General features: G+C 52.7%; 5 protein-coding genes across 5 annotated transcripts; 1 reads left to right on the top strand and 4 right to left on the bottom strand.

The window, feature by feature from the left end:
* Positions 1–36: 36 nt before the first annotated feature.
* Positions 37–3943, bottom strand: NEUTE1DRAFT_126304 (uncharacterized protein; the record flags this gene model as incomplete). Its single annotated transcript, XM_009858201.1, has 3 exons — positions 37–3035; positions 3120–3572; positions 3633–3943. The coding sequence occupies 3 exons, from the start codon at positions 3941–3943 to the stop codon at positions 104–106; spliced, it is 3696 nt and encodes a 1231-aa protein (XP_009856503.1).
* A 1987-nt stretch (positions 3944–5930) lies between these two features.
* NEUTE1DRAFT_133417 (uncharacterized protein) lies at positions 5931–8496 on the bottom strand (the record flags this gene model as incomplete). The annotated part of the gene is made up of 2 exons (XM_009858200.1): positions 5931–7238; positions 7294–8496. The coding sequence occupies 2 exons, from the start codon at positions 8494–8496 to the stop codon at positions 5931–5933; spliced, it is 2511 nt and encodes an 836-aa protein (XP_009856502.1).
* Positions 8497–9130: 634 nt separating this feature from the next.
* On the bottom strand, positions 9131–10165 carry NEUTE1DRAFT_126302 (uncharacterized protein; the record flags this gene model as incomplete). The annotated part of the gene is made up of 4 exons (XM_009858199.1): positions 9131–9313; positions 9380–9805; positions 9874–9987; positions 10067–10165. The coding sequence occupies 4 exons, from the start codon at positions 10163–10165 to the stop codon at positions 9131–9133; spliced, it is 822 nt and encodes a 273-aa protein (XP_009856501.1).
* Positions 10166–12048: 1883 nt separating this feature from the next.
* Positions 12049–13143, top strand: NEUTE1DRAFT_118973 (6,7-dimethyl-8-ribityllumazine synthase; the record flags this gene model as incomplete). The annotated part of the gene is made up of 2 exons (XM_009858198.1): positions 12049–12429; positions 12634–13143. 2 exons carry the CDS (start codon positions 12224–12226, stop codon positions 13037–13039), a joined length of 612 nt encoding a protein of 203 aa, XP_009856500.1.
* A 251-nt stretch (positions 13144–13394) lies between these two features.
* On the bottom strand, positions 13395–16694 carry NEUTE1DRAFT_72933 (uncharacterized protein; the record flags this gene model as incomplete). Its single annotated transcript, XM_009858197.1, has 2 exons — positions 13395–16246; positions 16431–16694. 2 exons carry the CDS (start codon positions 16664–16666, stop codon positions 13708–13710), a joined length of 2775 nt encoding a protein of 924 aa, XP_009856499.1.
* Positions 16695–19785: the final 3091 nt, after the last annotated feature.

Raw genomic sequence — 19785 nt, 5'->3', positions numbered from 1 at the left:
GGGAGCAGTCAAACAGGGAACACATCGCGGGGGGGGGGGGGGAGGAAAGGAAACAAAAGGAACATGTGGTAGCCGAGCTAGCTCCCCGCTCTTTTCTTTCATTTTATAGCCCCGAGTACCGCGATGTGTTCCCTGTTTGACTGCTCCCCCGCGAATTGTCACGCCCAATTATCCCAACCTCCGCCACGCTGCCCAACAGATCAGGCTCGTGACCCTGCTCGACCCTGTTTACGTTGCCTTGATTTACGAATCCGTAACTCTCATTCAGCCCTGATCCCGTTCTAGATCCTGCGTAGGCGTCACCAGAACTTAGATCCTCGCTTACACCAACTGAGGAGCTAGACAATCTTTTTTGCGAATTGGTGCGTTCGAACGGAAGGCGTGCAGAGACCGCCAGTGACGAAGCGGGCCTGGCGTTTTGAGGACCAGATTCTAGGACTGGCTGAGCGGGAGGTGTGTTGCTAACGGAGCCGTTGCGTGTGTGGTGGTAAGAATTGCGTTTTGAGCTTCTCCGCGGCGGCGAAAGAAGCGGTGACGGGCCGTTATCCTCGTTCGAAGTCCGATTACCGCGGCGGGTAACTGTTTGGGTCCTACTCGACTGGCTAACTGTCGCGAGATCTGGCTCAGCAGGCAAACCTTCCGAGTCGTGATATGTTTCCGTGTCGTCTCGCATATCATCATTGGTACCCTCTGCTGCCCTAAGGGGCACCGCCTCTGCTGCTGTACGAGCTGTTGTGTCCCGATCTGCATTGGCCTGCCGCACATTGTCCTCTTCGTCGGATTCAATCGGGCCGTTACGGATGACTCCCATCGCCACTGGTATTCCTTCCGGCGGGGATTCGTCCTCGTAGTCGACCGCTCCGGTACGCATTGCTGGTGGCATACGCGCACTCCTCACTACTTCGAAGCCCTTGCCCTTTTCCTTGCTATTTCTACCGAGAATATTTCGAAGCCACCCAGCCGCCGAAGCCATTGGCCCGGTTGGGTCAGCCGGCCCGGTTCCGAGCTTGCGGCTAGGCGCGTCCGAGTTGAGCCTTTCCCCCCTGAGACCGTAATAGTAATCAACTTCGCGAGTGGTGTAGTCGGTCCTTGGTGGATACGCAATCATATAAGGACCGGGAGTGGCACTTCTCGACGTCTGAGGGTCGAATTCCGCGGTGTCGTTGAGCGGTACTCCTGATTGACTTAGGCGTTTCTGTGACCAGTCGGCGCTAGTCCACGAACCACCTGGTTTGGCACCGGGAGAGTACGCGCTTTCAGTGGTGGTGCGCCTTCGAGGTGGTCTGAAGTAGGGGTCGACAGTCGGCATGCCGAATGCGCTAGGAGACCGTCCTTGGGGTTGGGCAGAAGCCGCAAAGGAGAACGAGTTAGCTTCTCCAGGCGTGGTCGGTGTGAATGACCCATTGTCAAGATTTCGAACGGCCGTGTTGAGACTGACGTCCTCAAGCACAGACGAGCTATGACGGTGATGCTTCGTCATGAGCCCCATACTCCCTGCCAACTCGCTCTGTATGCGGCCTCCGTTCATCACATAACCGGCCTTGAAGGTCTCATCCGTGTCGAGCATCGCCGCGCTAGACAGTTGACTGTGGCTTATGGGGCCGCCAGCACGCCTGGGCATACGACGCGACAACTGTCGCATACCGAAGATCTTGGATAGCCCGCCCCTCGATTGCCCTCGAACATCATCTCCACCAGCCCCTAACAGCCGCGCTACGACTTCGACAATAGTTTGGACTGCGTTCAGGAAGAATCCCAGAACAAGAACGCCCGCATGGACAACAAGTATAGCGTAGCCGACCCAGCCCTTAAGCCCTTCTTCCACCTCCAGCGACGGTACAAAGGCCACCATCATGAGTATGGAGACGAGACGGAGCCCAGAAAAGAGGGTATGGTAGGCGTTCATCGATGTTGGTGAGTGGAAAGGGCGAAAGGCATGCAGGGTCAGTATCTGAATAATCTCGCAGATGGCGAGGAGGACCACCTGGGCAACTCCAGCAGGCTGGACAGCTCCGATGGCAATGCCTCGAAGAAAACTCAAGAAAACTGGTATAAGAGCGAAGGCCGCCGCCTCATCAGAGTAAGTGTTGTAAAGAGGTCCATAAAGAAGCACCGTAGGGAGGTCATCAAAGAGGAACGCTCTTGGCCTCGAGGTGGCGATGAGGTGAAGCAGCCAAACGGCAAAGCCAATGATGAGGACCAAAGTTACAACTGCCAGTGCGACTGTGTAAGCTGGCGAGTGGGTTGCTACCACCAGTTGAAAGGTCGAGAGAGCAACAATCGGTAGCAAGAAGTAGTTCAAGACAAGTCTGACGACATTACCCAGAGTAAACGGGAGGTTCTTGTGTCGGAGATCTTCCTCGGGGACCTTTCTAACGGAACGATACAGCCACTTGACCAAAAAGGCTCCCTGGGTAAGAACAAAAACGGCTCCGATAATGGCCATTAACCACACCATCATTCCGGCCCAGACGTCTTCGACCTCCCCTACTCCCACCAAGTGAGCAAGTCGCTGAAGTCCGTACTTGCCCTCGGTAAAATAAATGCCATCCCGCAGGCTTATCCACCCGGGACTGTCGCTCACAAAGCTCTGATTAAACATTAGTGCCGACCATGAGCCCTGGCTAACGATCGGTTGGTAGAAGCCTGGATAGTTGAGGGTTAGGCCGCCAGTTAGCACGACGAACTGTATGTACTGAAGACAATCTCCAAACCCTGGCGTAACCAAACGCAGCAGGTCGGGGTCACGGCCGTAGTTAGATGTCCAGTGGAAAACATCGCTGGTACCCCACGGACTAAAAATGGCAGCAAAGATGGTGGCAACTCCGACAAAGACCAGGACTATTAAGGGCAGGAACTTGAGCATCCAAGCCAGGTTTCCTAGGTCAGGTGTCACGGTAGCCGAGACACAGCCGATCTGGGTATTTCCAGAATCTCCATAAACGATGGAAAACTCGGAGGCAAAGGAGCTGAAGGCATAGGATGAATAGAAGTCTTTGGTGTAAGTCACATAGGGAAGGTCCTCCCTGTTCGTGCTAAGATCACAGTCAGCCAACGAACTCCAAAAAGTACCAGGCCAAGTCCCTTGAGTCATGGGGACCAAGCAGAATTGAACCTACCTGTTAACCTCCCAGACCGGACCCAAAGGACAATGTGCGTTTCTCAGGGATTGGTTGCAAAAGTCGGTGCGTTCCGTAGCCTCGGAATACGTGAGAACATTGATATGCGTGAAAAGAGTGGTGACCTTTGGATTGGCAGAGTCCGGTTCTGGCACGGCGACAATCTTGCCATCGTGTTTGGATGTGTCGTTCCAATCCGGACTACCGGGTGGGGGAAGCGTGATGTTTCCAGAAGTCGCCGCGCCCGTCACATTTCCCCACATGGTCAGCTTCAGCGTATGTCGGTCGTCCTGATCATCAAACGAGGCATCGATAAAAAGAGGCTTCCATTGTAGACGTGTCGGCTGGTCCATTTGGTAGGACTTGTCCAGGCAGTTGTCAAACGGGATTAGAACCGCCGTAACGGATTGTACCCAGAGCAACCGCAAAGCCAAAAGAAAGAGGCATTTCAACCTGCTAGATAGTCGTAGCAGCAGGCGGCTATGTGAGCCAGGGGCTACGCGTGCGCTTAACCTTGGGCCGTCCTTGTCCGTGCGTGCCATCCGAGAGGACGACAGGACGGTCAACAACGGTGTCGACGGCTGTTCGGAACGGACATTGGAACGGCTTGAAACATGACTGGATGAGGCGCCTGGGGGGATCATTTTCTGAGATGTCAAGTTCACGCAGTCGACGCAGCAGCCCGCTGACATCTGGGCGCAGACAGCGGAAACTGGACAAAGACCCGGGACATGAACACTTCCATCCTCCAATTCCGAGCTTCGATTTGGCGCAAGAGCTGTGGAGGGCGCAAACCGAAGGTCGAAGGGAGAAACCACCGGCATGGTTGATGGTGACTGACAGCAGTACGGCGGCGATTGTCTACATGCTGTACATAGTGAATAGGATCGGGGCTCTTGAAGATCGAATGGTTGGAAATCGCAGCAACACCGTCGCACAACCTCGTGCTTCGCCTTTCTTTCCCGCCTTGGTCCTCGTCCTCGCCCTGGTCCTTGTTCTTCCCGTACCCGCCGTCCCCGCCGCCGATGTTGATCGTGTAGTCGGTGCTGCAGTCGTGGTTGCAGTTGAAGTTGTAGTTGCGATTGAATGTCCTGGCTTCTTCTGTGGCGTCGTCGCAAAGGCTGTAGATGTCGTTGTGGTTGATCTGGAGCTTGTCGCGATTGTCGTGGTAGTGGTAGCGATTGCTCTAGCACTTGACTGCTAGAGGTATGCCCAAACGATGCGCCACCGTGCGGCGCTGAGCTGGAATCCAGTGGAAATCGCTCTGGTCGGTTGCAGGAGCGGGAAGACGGTGAGGCCCAGAGTCGGTCCATCAGGTGTCCGCTGACGGAAAGGATGAAGTCTTCAAATTAACTGTCGATGTTGGGACGAAGCAAATGGGCCTGAAAAGTAGGAAAGGAACAGGCATACCTTAGCAGTTGGCTATGTAGACAACCTAGAAACCCAAGCGGTCGGGTATCGATCATCCATTCAACAAGGACGGTCAGCCGCTTACAGCAGAGGTAGCACCCGGGACTGCTAGGTGTTGAGGTTCCATGAAGCTTCCAGCCTGCCAGTGCCTGCGTAGCCACCCAACTTCCACTTCACCGTTCAATCGATGCAAACCTTATCGTCGCTGATACTGTGTACATTTGTAGAGCGAAAGCCACACAAGATCACCACACCATGGCCAAAAGAGGCAGTGCCGCCAGGGGGCAGTAGCAGCTTCCTAGCCAGCGGAGCCTGTTCCACCATCATCTCGATGTAGTGTATGGCCGCTCAAGTCTATGCTTTAACATGCTTCCTTCAGGAAGAAATATGCTGGCATAAATGGACCCCGAAATGAGGAGTCAAAAGTCTTACAACCTTGGGAGCCATTCATATATAAGGCTGAAACTCAACTGGCCCTCAGACGTAGTAGTCGAGGTAGGATAAGAACCAGAGAGATGGAGTCAACGCCCAGATAACATGCCAGACTAAGTGTAGAGGCTGATTGATGATGGACAGCGTATACTCATTAGATAAAAGCAAATCATTCGCACAGCACCTCATACGTCCACTGGCCCGGCTTATCGAGAACAATATTAATGTCTGTGAGGCATTCTGCCATCACAATTATTCTTTGTGTACATACATTCTGTCGTTAAAGCATCGAGCAGTAAGCATGGTGTGAGCAGCTACTCACTCTCGAGCACATGCACACTAAACTGTGGAGATGGAGATTCAAGCACTCAGTTGGTGCGTGCTTCGTTGAGCTCGCAGAGGGAAAGGGGTTTTGGGGGGGGGGGGGGGGGGGGGGGTACGGGCCTCTACCTCCAATCACACCCGCCTACAAAATCCACGACCTTTTTCGAAAGAGAAGCATTTTGAACACAAACGTCCAGCTGGACAAATTATCTACATTGGACCGTGCCAATGAGCAATTACCTTTTGTCATTCAGTCATCTAGTCATCTCTAGACTCAAGGGGCCATCCTCAACAAGGCGGTCTCATGCGAAACGTGACAGCATTTATAAACTCAACTTTCATCGCGTTACACCGTACTCTAGGCCAGCCATCCTCAACTTTCTCGCAAAGTTCTCAACACGGCAGTATATGTCCATACTCAATAAGCCTCATCCTTTCTCAGAACATCAAACAGTCACCCGCTTGAATACACCTAGATGACGACATCGACAAGGACCTAGCCAACTATTCTTTGTTCTGATCTTTGCCTTTCCCATATTAATATTGACATAGTCGATATATCACACAATTAACTAAATACCAGATGCTTGAGAGGTATGTCGTGTTCTCGATATTACTGTATTCTAACCCGCAATGAGGACGACGTTACGACTGATGCCTCGTTTGTGACAAAAGAAGCTTGACTCGGCTTTCCAGTGCGGTAATCTCCTCGGGACTTATACTGTTCACCAATGTGTCTTCCAATGCGCCTTCCATTAAGTAGCTGTCGAGTAAAGATGTCCTTTCCATACTTCTGGCTAGTGTCTGCGGGTCAACAAGAAGCGTCAACGCAAGCTGGTGTGTTTCGAATCCTAGAGGCGTGGTTTCCAGTGGTAGTAGGTTTGTCTTGAGGCGTTGGATCTTTCTCCTCTGAGACTTATCTGCAAGTGACTGTTGTCTCCGTATCAAGTAACCTCTAGGATCGTTCGTCGGCAAAGCTGCTTCAACACCCTCCTCGCCCTCCACGATAGATGATGATAGGTCGTCGACCGTCCTTGATTTGACAGGCATTTCGCCGCTCAGCATATCAGTCAGACTATTCGCTTTAGTTTGGGCTATAGTTCTCCGTCGTGTGTTGTCCATGGTTCTTCTGCCAGTATGCTGACCAGGCGACCCCATGAGTGGCTGGTTGGGCCTGACAAAACCACCGTTCGCATTTGGGACCGTGTTTTCGAGTGGCTCAAGCTCGTGGATCTCATTCGTCTGTGTTTTCCGTTGCCGTTTATAGTAGCCTCCGCCAAAAGAAAGTTTAGATTGTACCATCCCAAGGCTTCGCCCAGCATCCGTTGGATAGGAGCGTCTATCCGCCGGTCGTCTACCAGACCCTTGTGTTGTATACGGATTTTGTTCCAAAGCCACTGTTGGTTTGCTGTTGCGTTGATTAGCAGGCTGGGAATGTGCTTCCCCAACATTCAGCAGCGCATTGCAGGTTTGGGTCCTTGTGGTCGTGCGGTTGTTCTCGACCGTTGGCTGAGTTTTCCGGAGAGGTTGATCTTGTGTGTTGCCTCGCCGTCCTGGCACTTCCACCGGTTGCCCTCTGGGAGGCGGCACTTCATCTGGACCAACATGCCCACTTTCCCGTGTAGGACTGCTTAGGTTTCGCTGTGTCTGCCGCCGAGGGGCTACCAATTTGGCAATTGTCCATGGATTTAGGCCCTCCTTTGACTGGTTTGGGGGTTCTTCATCGGTCGGAGGTGTTGTGGGAGCCGCTCCTTTACCAGTCTGTGTCGGGACATCAAGATCATCATCCCCATCACCGAGGGCCCCGTCACCCGCAGACATATCGACAGACCATGACTGCACTAAGGGCGCAGTACTTGAGATGGATAGTCTTCTGTCATTTCTCGACGGGGTAACTGGGCGCTTTCTCTGGGATCCGATCCTAGGCCCACTGTCTGCCCGTACTGTCTCAACCTAGCATCTTTTTTTTAGTACATCGGAAGTTCGTATGTTTTACCGTACTGCTCACCTGTGGCGTTGAAATGTGTTCATCAGCTACGCCGGTATCGTATACACATCCATTCGCTTCCGTTGATAAGTCCATGGAAGAAGCACCGGCGTCATTGCGCTTAGCGGGATAGATTGACAACAAGAAACTCTCAAACTCTCGAAGCACCAACTCTTCGTTATGAAAGAGAACGTCGTATTTTGATGGTTCGACATTCGGGTCATAGGACCCAAGAGGGCATCTGATATCGAGTCGTATGAACGGGCTTCCGGGAAGTTTTGATGAGTTTTCGGGGATCAGGGACCCCTTGAAATGCTTCTCGAAGACGGCCTTCAACTTCTTGGCAGTTCCTCGAGTGAATGAAAGAGGTCGAGAGTCAACCGAGATGAAAGGACCCTTGCAAATCTTTCGAATATCAGCCGTAGTGGTAGGGAGATAGGCTTCGAATACAAACTTGGATGGCTGCTGAGCCAAAGGGAGACTACAGGTCTGTGGGATTTTCGTCTCGGTATCGGATACAGGGAATGGTGAAGTCTGAAGCATGCATTGAGCTGCCAGCTCTCGGCCCATTACCTGGACAACAGCGTCCTTGAGGGCGGCACCGGAAGTCGGAACATAGGACCACGATTGCTTTCCGCCAAGGACCTTGAAAGATAACTTGACCTGAGGCCTCGCCAAAGCGTAGCACTCTAAGAGGCCTTTGACCTTCAGAACTGTCGCAGTCGCCTCACCGATGGCTCTCTTGTGTCTGACTGGATACGCACCGAAAAGATCAGTGACGCAAACAGAAGTGCCAGCAGGAGCGGGTTTGTGTCCACGAGCAGCAGCGACACCTTCTCTTGAGAAATGTAAGATAGTTGCCACCGATTCAGCCGATGTTCTGGTGCAGATTGCAATTCCAGCCAGAGCGGCAGCACTGGCCAAAGCTACGCCGCGGAATCCAAGGCTTTTGCAGCCAACAGACTCAAGATCTTTGAGTGACGAGAGCTTGCTAGTATGTCCTGGCCGTCCAAGATGGTGAAAGTCGCTCGGACTGATGCCGCTGCCGTTGTCTCTGACTTCGACCCTGTCCACGGTGTTTGGAGAAATCAGGATATCGACCGTTGTTGCTCCGGCGTCGAGTGCGTTGTCCAGCAACTCTTTGACGAGAAAAATGGGCGAGGTTATGACCAGAGCTGAGCCAAGTAAGCGCCTGGTGTCTTCGGGGAGAGCGAATATGGGCATGTTGGAAATTCCAGGGGATAGTTTTGAGGATAGGCTTAAGGATAGAAGGCGCATCTGGCAGCCTGAGCGACACACAACGACAAAAATCGGCGAAAACAAATGAGTGGTTGCAGCAGAAAAGATAAGAGTAGAGGTAAACCAGCAGGACAGTTTCACTTGGAGATACAGTGCTCTCTCCCTTCCTCCTAGCTATGTATGTCGTTGTGAGAAGAGGTGGACAGATGATAATGCCACTGAAACCGGCTCGGATGCAAAGACAATTTGCAAGAGGGCAACAAATTTTGAGGATTCGACAGCTCGGTAAGTAAGGTAGCCAGTAAGAAGTGATTTTCATTTTGTAGGATATGGCAAAAAGAGAAGGAGTGACTGCTCTAACATTCAACAAGGAAGTTACGAGACGGGATGTGGACTAGTATTACCTCCAGGTACCTTGAGTGGCACATAAGCCTAGGTAGTAATGCAAAGGTTTGTTCTTTCCTCATAAACTCTAGCACACACAGGGCACGCGTCTTCTGCCTCCCTCCACTCCTCGCTCGAGGCTTATGGCCCACTGGGGATGCCTAGGCAGGTACATCCATGACATTCGAGTCCATAGTGCTGACCCCCAGGTACTTATGCACCATGAGCATTCATTTTAGCAATCATCCTTGCGGACGACAACGTTCCAGTTGCCCTTAACGAAGACCCGACCCTTGACGCCGTTGTCTTCGGGAAGTTCGCCCCAAATCGTGGCACAGTCCCTGTTGTGGGAGTTGAGAACAAACTGAGCAGCCCAACCGATGGAGCCGTACGAGTCGAGTGATTTGACGTCCGGGTTCTGTAAGGCGATGGGTAAGGTTAGCAACTGGGACAGTCGTCTTTACCTCTAGAACATAGCACTTACATCATTGCACCAATAAATAGCGCTTTCATAGGAGCAGCTGACGCGCCCGCAGTTGCCGGGACCGGGTCCGTTGGCAGGCGTACCGGGTACATTATTGAGGTACTCGATGCCCTTCGTGGTAGCAGTCCTTTGAGCATAATCGAACACATTGCAGACAAGCGACTCGAGCTCGTAAGAGCTGTCGGACTCAGTGGCCGTAGCGAACACAGGGCTGTCGGCGGTGTTGTCGATGCCAAAATCCTTACGGAAGTTGGGGTTGGCTTTGTCCAGGGCATCGTAAACCTGCTGAATGGTGCCGGTCACGTTCATGGTAGGGCCATCCGGGTGGGCCTTGACTTCCCAGATAATATCCTCGATGCCGTAACCAAAGATAGGATCGTGGGCCGATTTGGCATCAGAAGCCGGTAGGGCACTCGAAGGGATAGCCTAACAGCCGAGTATCAGCATAGCTGTGTGTGGAAAGGAGCCACAAGCTTGCCAACAGGAGTTCTTACCTGAAGGATGGCCAAAATGGCTCCCGAGAGGAGAGCTGAGGATCGCATGGTGCCGATGTTGACAGTAGGGTTGAGGTGGAGGTGAGAGCAAGAAAGGAAGCTGGCAGTGAATGACTAGTACAGGAGTATGAAAGATGATGAGGAAAGAAATCCAAACGCTTCCAAAAAGGAGGCAGACCCCATCTTTTTGTACCCGAGAGGGTAACGATTCTGAGGATGATCCTCGATACATCCATTCAGACGACGCAGTCGCCATGGAATCGCCGTCCCAACGAGGTTCGAGATCCATCATATTCGCCAGGACGAGTAAACACTTGGGTCCATCTATCCCGCCGTTTTTTTTTCATTTCATCCACCCCATTCCCATCTTTGAGTGACCGACCGCTTTCATGTGGCGTTCTAGCCGAGGTTCATCGCTTTGAGATGGGATCGCATTCGTTCTAGGGCCATCTTTCACGGCTTGTTGGGGCCTAGATGCAGACTTCATCTGGACTTAAGGAGGTGAAAGTGGACAAACCAGTCTTCGTCGGCCCGTCGATGTAGGGCGAACTCCTGCCAGGAGGGAAAACGCAGAATTACATTCTCAGCCGGCCCTTGCCATCAGAAATGTTATACATCCTCAACGACGCAAGGGAAATAATTTATACCTGGACTTCATCCACATCCTGAGTGGCTTAGTGTCCTCGTTGTACGGCGACCCATGGAAGGTCCTTGACTCCATATGTGATGCAAGCCATTCCCTCATTCTCTCTATTCCACCGCCAAACGCCTTGTCCGCTTGAGCATCCCTTCTGGAATGGGCCTCCGGACGCATTCGTTTAGGTCTATCGATCTTGAAATGTTTCCAACGGTAGAACACCGCGTATCTGATACGTTTGAAACCAAAAGGGTAATTCATGATAAAACTTTTGATCGATTTAGGATCGATGAATTTCAAAGGGCGTACGGGATATTCCTAGTAGGAACTCGAATTGCAGCCTTTTTTTTTCTGATCGCACTTTGACAAGGATACAAGGATAAAAAAGAAAATGACCAAACTGAGAATATGCCGTTCTCCTAACCAACCACCATAACGTAACGTAAGGATACTATATACTTTGTAAGCTGGACCAACCACACTGATTTGAATATGAAGGCACATTTCTTGTATCTCGGCATTTGGAGGAGACTCATCAAGAGGTTCCCAAAATGCCATTTCTTCTTAACTTGTCAGAGTTCATTCCAGATGAGTGGCTCCAAATGGCCAATGCCAAGACAGGCGTTCAGCGGTGGAAATGATATTACTGGTTCTCGCCGAGTCTTTCCGCTGTTACGGACCTTGATTGAGAACGGTGTTTGTACTTGCTTTCAGTTTTAAGGACGATTCGCACTATCATCGTATGTACAGTTAAGCAAGACATACATAGCGCTGACACCTTTGTCTACTGGCTACGCTAACGCGATGTTCAGGATCACGAGTTTTTGCGTTGCACATGCATGTGACTGATACCAACGCACGAATATCGAGCCTGATTGCTGTCGGATTGATCTGCCACGTGCCTACATGGAATTTCAGATTGAAGAGGTTGTCCTGAACCTTCCCCCCCCCCCTAACCCAAAAAAATAAAAATAAACAAAATATAAAAAAATCCCAAGACTAGAGCAAGCAGGATGACAGGGACATCCTAAAACTCGAAGTTGAACCTGAATTGAAGGTGATGATCCAACGACCGCACAACGCTCAGAGACAGGGTGAAGCCATCCTCGCCGGGCTGGTATCTTCTACCTGCGGTGCCCATTGAAAGTATCACCAGGAGGGAGGACGTCCTCGAGGTATTCTCGCCATCAATTTCGCCACGGCAGGTGTTGGCACATACACTACACCAGAAGAGCCCCAGGCTTGCCACGCGAGCCCGGCAAAGGTATGATGCGGGAAATATCTTAAAGTTTTCATAGCTCTGTGGCTGATGCAGACCGCAAGGCGACGAGGACGGCACCACGATTACGTGAAAGGTAAGACGTGGGTGTGAGCCACTTCTTGGTACCCATGTGAGGTTCTGGAAATAGCAGATACATCCCTGCTAGAGCTGCACATGTGTGGTTGAGCTATGGTATGCATGTACGGTGCTGCTAAATGCTCCGTAGGGTATCTGAGCCCGTAGCGTCCGGCCCGTACCACTCAGCCAAACCTTCATGCTCCAACGAAGGTTCCTCTTCTCCCCTTCACGGGTATCACAAGCTCTAGACAAAATACCAACTCCAAGCTCGTCATAAAGGAAAGCCGAAGGCGCAACCATCACAAGAACCGCCGATCGTCCACACCAGACCAGTTCCTCAAGCACACGCAACCATACGCACACATACCTACACAATGGTACATACCAAGGGACCCGCCCCGCAGCACCACGATGGCAGTGGCCTGCGCATCGGCATCATCCACGCCCGCTGGAACGACACCATCATTGAGCCGTTGCTCGCGGGAACCAAGGCCAAGTTGCTTGACTGCGGCGTCAAGGAGTCCAACATTGTGGTCCAGTCGGTTCCTGGTTCGTGGGAGCTTCCAATTGCTGTCCAACGGTGTGTCACAGTCCTTTCCTTTCCACCCGCATTGCTTGTCATTGTAGTTGCTCGAGGTTGCTACATACTTACCAGCTACCTCTCCTCCTCGTCCCTCCCCCCTCCCTTCAAGATGGAATGGCTCTGCCCTACCCTACGTAAACGTTCGTAGAAAGCCCGGCTGACAAGAACCCAACCTACCCTTGGGTCTCACCGTTCCGATAGGCTCTACTCAGCATCGCAAGTCCAGTCCTCCTCGTCCGGTATCGGCACCAGCGCCGGCGATCTCCTGGGCAGCTCGACGACCGACCTCGCCTCTTTGAGCAATACCGCTGCATCTGCGGTGTCGACAGGCCCCTTCGACGCCCTGATCGCCATTGGCGTGCTGATCAAGGGCGAGACGATGCACTTCGAGTACATTGCCGACACGGTGTCGCAGGGCCTGATGCGCGTGTCGCTCGACACGGGCGTGCCCGTCATTTTCGGTGTCCTTACCGTGCTCACCGAGGAGCAGGCGCAGGCGAGGGCCGGCCTCATCCCTGGAAGCCATAACCATGGTGAGGACTGGGGTCTTGCTGCTGTTGAGATGGCTGTCAAGCGCAAGGATTGGGCTGCCGGCAAAATTGAGTAACGGTCGATCATGTGGGTTGGGACGAGGATCACGAAGAGGAGACATATAACCAATATAGAAACGCTTACAGTTTCATAAGCTTCACATCAAGAGAGAAATATCATCTATGGTAGCGGCCAGTAAATATGCATGGGACCCATTTCTAGCCTGGTTTGTTCGTACTCTAGACGCGGGGAGAGGGGGGTGACCAAGAGCACTTTGTGACACGACTGATGCTTCGTGTGATGAAAACTTTGCACAGTCGAAGGACAGGCAGGTCTCGTCCCAATGAGAGGATGCACCGCTTTACTAAGGGCTAGAACTCCATCCCAGGTTGAGATGCGCTCGATGCGCTCGATGACAACGTGGGCGAGGTATAAAGTATTCGACCATGCGTGACATTGGAATTACTATATTACTGATGGGTTGTGTATGTCTATCGTGAAACGTCCCCCAAGCAGTTCGAATGAATGAAGATAGCAGGTAATTGAACTCCCATCTCGCCCAGTAAACAAAGACCGCCCTTTTTTAAAGTGATGCGCATTTACAATATGTTCGAACCTCAACTTACATCTCCTATCCTTCCCTCTTGTCACGCGGAGCCCGAGACACAAGAAACAAACTGCCCAACCCTATCCAACTTCGGTCTGGGGAATTCCTACGGTCCTTGGCACAAGGGTATATCACTTTCACATGATAAGTGTGCCGGCATCGCCACTCACTGACTTCTTCCTCTTCCACAGGGACCTCTTTTTCTCGCGTTTGGCCTTCATGTCCTCCCATCCTTGCTCGTCGTCGTCGTCATCCGAAGCACTGCCGGACTGCTTTGCGGTGACAGTAGGCTGGTTGACCCCCGACATGGTCGAGGACTTGCGCATATGACTTGCGCCCAACGGCTGCACAGTTGCCGACATTGCTGGTAGAGCTGGGGGTGCCATTTGTGATACGGGCCGGTATCGGCCAGGAAGCCCAACGTTGCTGCGTTCCGACGGTGCGATCGACGGCGCATAACCTCCTGTAACTCGAATTGACGGAGCAAAACCAGCAGGTTGTTGCGGATGGATCCAGGATGCCGAGCTGGGCTGGACCATGCTCATGGTGCGCTTCTGGGCATCGCCTCGAGGGGGGGGCAGATCTAGCATCGATTCATTGCCCATGAAGGAATGCCGCAAATCAGGTCCGCCAAGTCCCAGGCCACCGGGAACACCATGCATTGGCGGCAATCCAGCAAACCCGCCAGACATGCCGGCCGCAGAGCCTATGCTTCCAATTGAACCTGTGGCCATATGCCCTTCTGGACGTGGTGCTCCAGTGCCGTTTTGCCCCGCCATCATCTGCATGAATTGCATCTGCATCTGCATGAACTGTTGCATCTGCTGGGTCATCTGAATTTGTGCTTGGTCCCCGGGAGTCAGGTTAGGCTTATTGGGGTACAGCATGTGCGGAGGAATGCCGGCAAGAGGATCGAAGGTGGCAGCACCAGAATTGGGCCGTTGAGCTTCAATATGAGGGCTGCCCCGTCTCATTGCTCTCGCTCTTTCTTCGCTTGCAATGACGCCAATTAGGCCACCAGGAGGGCCGGCCGGGTTGGGATAAACGGGAGCAGGGCTACCTCCTCCCAGGGCAAAGTTCTCGCGCGGATTGTTGCGAACGAGACCGGCACCGAGGAAGGGGTCCTGAGGTAGGTTCCTGGCAAAAGCTGGGAGGTGACCACCTATCGCTGCCGCTGCTCCGCCAGCTGCAGACCCCGGCCGTTGATAGCTAGGTTCCTGCGCGGCGCGGAGGTTGGGGTTCGACATCATGGTGCTCAAACGGGTCGGAGGCCGGTTCTTGTTGGGAAAGCCATGGGCGGCGAGAATGGCCAGAGGAACTTCCTCGTCTTCATCCGAATTATCTGACGTGGCTGGTCCTGTCGCAGAAATCTGCAGATTTGGAGTGCTGAAAGACATTTGGAGGTTAGGCCGTGGCATGGGTGCGTTCGCCGACTCTCCAGTAACCTTCATCATTTGCTGTCGGTAAACGGACATATGGGCTTCCTGCTTCTTCCTCTGCTTTGCTTGCTGTTTTGCCTTTTCCAGATCATCCTCCTCATCATCGTAGTTGTCCTCATCATCTTCCTCGCCAGCCGTGCTTTTGTCCTGGTTTCTTGCAATGTCCATTTGCCGCTCCCTGTCCTGACGTTCCTTATCCTTTCGATACTTCTCAAACTCGGCCGGGGTCATGACCTTGTTGGCCCCTTGTGACTGCATGTCTTGGGCACGGTTACGGCTCACTGTTGTTTCGTATGCGTAGCTGTGGTTGGTATCGAAAAGACTATCGTCATCACCCAGAGCAGTGTCCTTGAACCCAGAGGGCAGACCGTTTCCACCCCTGCGATACCGTGAACCAGTAGAGGGGCCGGATATAGATTGCGCACCTCCTTCATCCATATACTTGCTCACAGTGGATAACGAATCCATCAAAAGCCTTGCCTCCTCATCTTCGCCGTCGCCCTGTTCCGTGTCCGAGTTTTGGTGCGCGAGCAGCGGCTTCCTTGGGTTCGATTCTGGGGAGGCGTTTGGTCGAGTAGCCTCGCGAGCCAAAGGCGACATATGGCGAGACGGAGGAGAGGTCATTTCCCTGTTTCGGGGTGAATGGGGAGGGCTAGTTGGCGAGAGCAGCTGGTCGTTGGAGCGCTGGCTGGTCCATGACGGTTGCGCAGGCTCCACCTTTGCGGTTCTGTCAACCTGAATAGGCGACGGCTGGCTGAGACGATTTCCAGTCAAGGATCTCGGTCCCAAGCCGGGTTGTGTAGTTTGGCTGTTCTGGTTGTTCTGCTTGCCCACCATTGTAACTCTCTTCTCATTTCCAAGCACCATCTTCTCAAAGTCACCCCCCAAATCCATGCCAAGGTCGTCCTCCACTCTGGGTGGTGTTACGGTCGTCGAGGTCGAAGTAGTTGTAGCCCTTGGTCTAGTAGGAGCCAAGATTTGATTATAATCCTGGGCTCCGGAATTCAGCGGCGGGACTGGCTCTTGTTCAGCCGGCGAAACGGGCAGAGGCTTCTTTCCTCCCCCAAAAGAGAACGTTCGACCGGCAGCCTTCAAGAGTCCCGCCGAAGAAGACTTGGGGATAGGCGGCACCGGTACATCACCAGAATCAGCAGATGATGGTGCAGTGGAAGAGTTGCTATGGCGCGAGGAGTTGTCAGTCGACGTGGCCTTGGTGGTGCTCGAGGATGCGCTTCCCCTTTAGGCGGTTAGCCAGTCAACTCAGCGCAAAAAGAGACCTGGTGAGGATGTAAACCAGGACGAACCGCGAACAAGGTGAGATGAGAGCACGAGAGGAAATCTCAACAACCGACAGGGTCAGAAGGGATAGGACTAGGGTTGGGCAGGTATCAGGGGGAGGAAAGCAATGACTCTGCTCTTACCTGTTGATGCCGGCGAACAAATTGTCGTGATGTATATCGCTGCCACTCGTTTTAGGCCTAGAAGGGGCCTTGCCTCCCAACCTCATGGCCCCATCGAAAGATTTGCCAGCCTCATGGAATTTGTTCCCGCCAGCATCGGGACGCTCCAGAACACGAAAGGACGGCTCTGCCGGAGCATTGTCAGCGTTTTCAGCGGTCGACTTCCGCCTTCCAAACGCGACCGAGAATCTAGGCATATAGATGTCCGGGGCGGTTTCCTTAACCGGCTATAAGACAGACGCCTTTTTTAACTCCGCCCAGTCAGGCCCGTTAAAGAGGGTTATGGCCTCTTTCTGTTGCTCTGGCGCGCGAGCTGCGATTTGGCAGTGCTTTGACGGGCTGTGGTGTCGTAAGGAGGCGCGGGTGACGAACGCTGCTAACCTGGTGAAGCGATATCTTTCTGTATGTCGAAATTCGGTTTCACCTCCTCAATGACTGAGCGCACTGGATATGAAAGATATCGGCAACCTGCAGGATGAAGAGGGCCAAGGTTAGCAGCGGACGACAAGAGGTGAGTGCATCAATGCGAGTGCCCGAAGTGTTGCACGGAGCGTGACTGTGCCAGTAGGGGAAACCGACGAGCGGTGCTGGAGGTCGGGAAAGAAGGACGATTCCGTCAATATCGCCAATCGCCAACCGCCAATCGCCAATCCCCAACCCCCGGACTCTGGCTTGGACTTTTCAGGTGACAGGGTGACATCTATTGGCACTGGCGCACATCAAGGCGGGCGGGAGCGCAGCAGGTACGAGCAGACATGGCGGCGCGTCCTTGTATGCCCGTGCCTGCCTGTCCTGATCCCAGGCGCATTCAAAGAGAGCATGGGGTGGGAAATCCGAGGCACTCCAGGTACCCCAGGCACTTCCAGGTGCATGCATAATTGGGATGTTAGAGGTAATGCGCACTGGCAGCAAACTACAGCCGCCGTCAGACCCAACGAGAGACAAGAAGTTTGCACTTACGAACTAGGGGGAATGCCACCGATTAAAACAGATTTGTGGTATATGCCTCGTAGCCTGTCGGTATTTTCTTGACACTCTACACTCTTTTTTTGTGCGTGTCAAATAGGCTTGCGGAAATCCGTATGACAGTCGTCGGTGGTTTGCCGGTTAGATCTGCAGTTCTGACAGCACCCAACAACGAGCGTTGGCGAAGGGGGTTCGCCGAAAATCGAAGAAGAAAATTGTTTGGGCGATGGGTGAGCCGGCGTCGACACAAGTCTCGAATCTGGGGCAGGCGTCGATCAAAGTGGAGAGAGGTCGGGGCGATTGAAGACGGGAGGTCTGAAGATGCACGAGAGAAGGGAAAGACGGATTCACACAAGTGAAAAGGTCAAAATCCAAAAAGAAAAAAAGGAGGCCAAAGAATGATGAATAGGAAAACAGAGGAAGAGTTAAAAGAGACGGGACGAGATCAGGTACAGAGTACGAGTTCGGGTGACGGAGTGCTATGTACAAAATAGGGGAGATTGGTCGATTGACACGATTGGTGGGCCGGCGTGGTGCGTAAACGCAGTTGGTAATTGGGGCAGTGTTTTTTGTTATTGCCTTCCAGGTCCTAGGTGTTGTTGCTGGTCCAGGTGGTTAGGTACCAAGGTACTGTTCGGGTTTCCTTGTTTGGTGAAGCACGCAAGTGGAACGTCTGGATGTAGATACGTGAGACACGGTAGAGCAGCTCGAAAACAATAAAATAAGATAAAATAAAATGAAAAAGAAAAATAATCAAAAACTTGAGAGGTAGAGAGGTTGGAGTTTCCACCAGGAAAAGAAACCGAGAGAGCAGAAACGATGGGCTTGGATGACTGAATGGAACGATGGATACGGAGATCAGAGCACGAAGTGAAGAGCAGGGCACCTCCCTGGTCGCGACAAGAGTGGAACGGCCCTAGTCAGCACACAGGCAGAAGCTGGAACAGAAACTGGATCCTTTTCTATTTTACCCGTTCTACCATCTGCAGCACCACACCACAAGGCTACAGTACCTTAGTGAACGCGCCCTGACGACCTCTACATTACCTTACAATTTCTGCAGCGTATGTACTATGTACACACATACACTACATGGCAGCCAAATTCATTTTCCTGGGATGGGATGGATGCCGTGACATGGGGTAATGGGTCTTGGACAATTACGAAGTGGGGAACCGGAGGACTTCACAGGCACTGATGGCGATGGCGAGGTGACGGCGCGAATAGCGCCCTTCTGTTGGCGACTCGCCCGACAGCTAGTCTACTCACTTCTTTACCTCTCACCCCCTTGTTTGACCTGATCATCTTCACCCTCTTTTGCACTCTTATAGGTTTCTTTCCCAGTCTGGGTTTCTGCTTTTGGCCCGCTGGCCCAATCTGTCTGGAATCGGCGGTCACCCATCACGGTCATCACCTCAGCAGAGCGGGCTCAGCTGCTCATCAACGGTTTTATCCTCTTGGTGGAATTGGGTTACAGGTTGTCTATACTTGGCAGTTGTCCGTCTAACACCACTCACCGGTCCGGTTCCGCCCCGTCACTTGTCGAGCCGTCAGGTCCAATGGGTCTGGTATGAGGGCATGGATCTGGGTGAATCTGTATGGACCCCATGCCACCTGTGTCCACAGGGGAAAATCTCGTTCTCTTTCAGTGTGCTCCCTCGGAACACCTTGGCGAGCACATCAAGCAGTGTTTTAGAGGTCCTGCTGTGAGCTCGGGACACGCGGAGTTGGGAGGGAACCATACAAATGGCTCTTTTGAGGACGGGGGCATGTCGATACGCAAGTATATGGCCTGCTTCATGGCAGTTAACAGGCACTGCAACAAGCCGGCGAGGATCTTTACCAAGCAACACGTGCATGACGTCCACGAGAATGTGTGGATGCATGAGCGGCATGGGCCTGCTGGGCTACTTGGCAAATTGGTAGGTATCCAAAATTGGGTAGCCCCGTTGGTTTTGGTGACTGCTCCGTTGTTGGGTCTTTCGTTTTCAGCCGGCACTGCTATGGACCTGGACTGGGGACGCGGAAAGGATCTCCCAAGACCTACGTACCCGTTTCGATATCCTTTGCTCCTTTTGGGTAATTAGCAATGGACGAGCCCAAGTATCATCACGTCTCGATATATCAGTACCCGTGGAGATAGGGTATACTCACAACATTCCTTCTACACCGCGACTGCCCATGGCGAGATCCCAGCCGAGCCGTGTAAGGATTATTGATCAAAAGGCTTAACTTGCAAGGGGCAAGGAGTGAGCGAGTTCACGTGCTCATGGTTCTATTGGAGTAAAAATGGGATGTGTTCTTCGCTTGTGAGATTTCGCTCAACATGATGCTTCTTCCTGCGGTCCCC

This window comes from Neurospora tetrasperma (assembly GCF_000213175.1).
Source record: "Neurospora tetrasperma FGSC 2508 unplaced genomic scaffold NEUTE1scaffold_81, whole genome shotgun sequence".
NCBI classification, from domain to species: Eukaryota; Fungi; Ascomycota; class Sordariomycetes; order Sordariales; family Sordariaceae; genus Neurospora; species Neurospora tetrasperma.
Note: the sequence above shows the minus strand (reverse complement) of the source record. Positions and strands in the feature narration are given on the sequence as shown.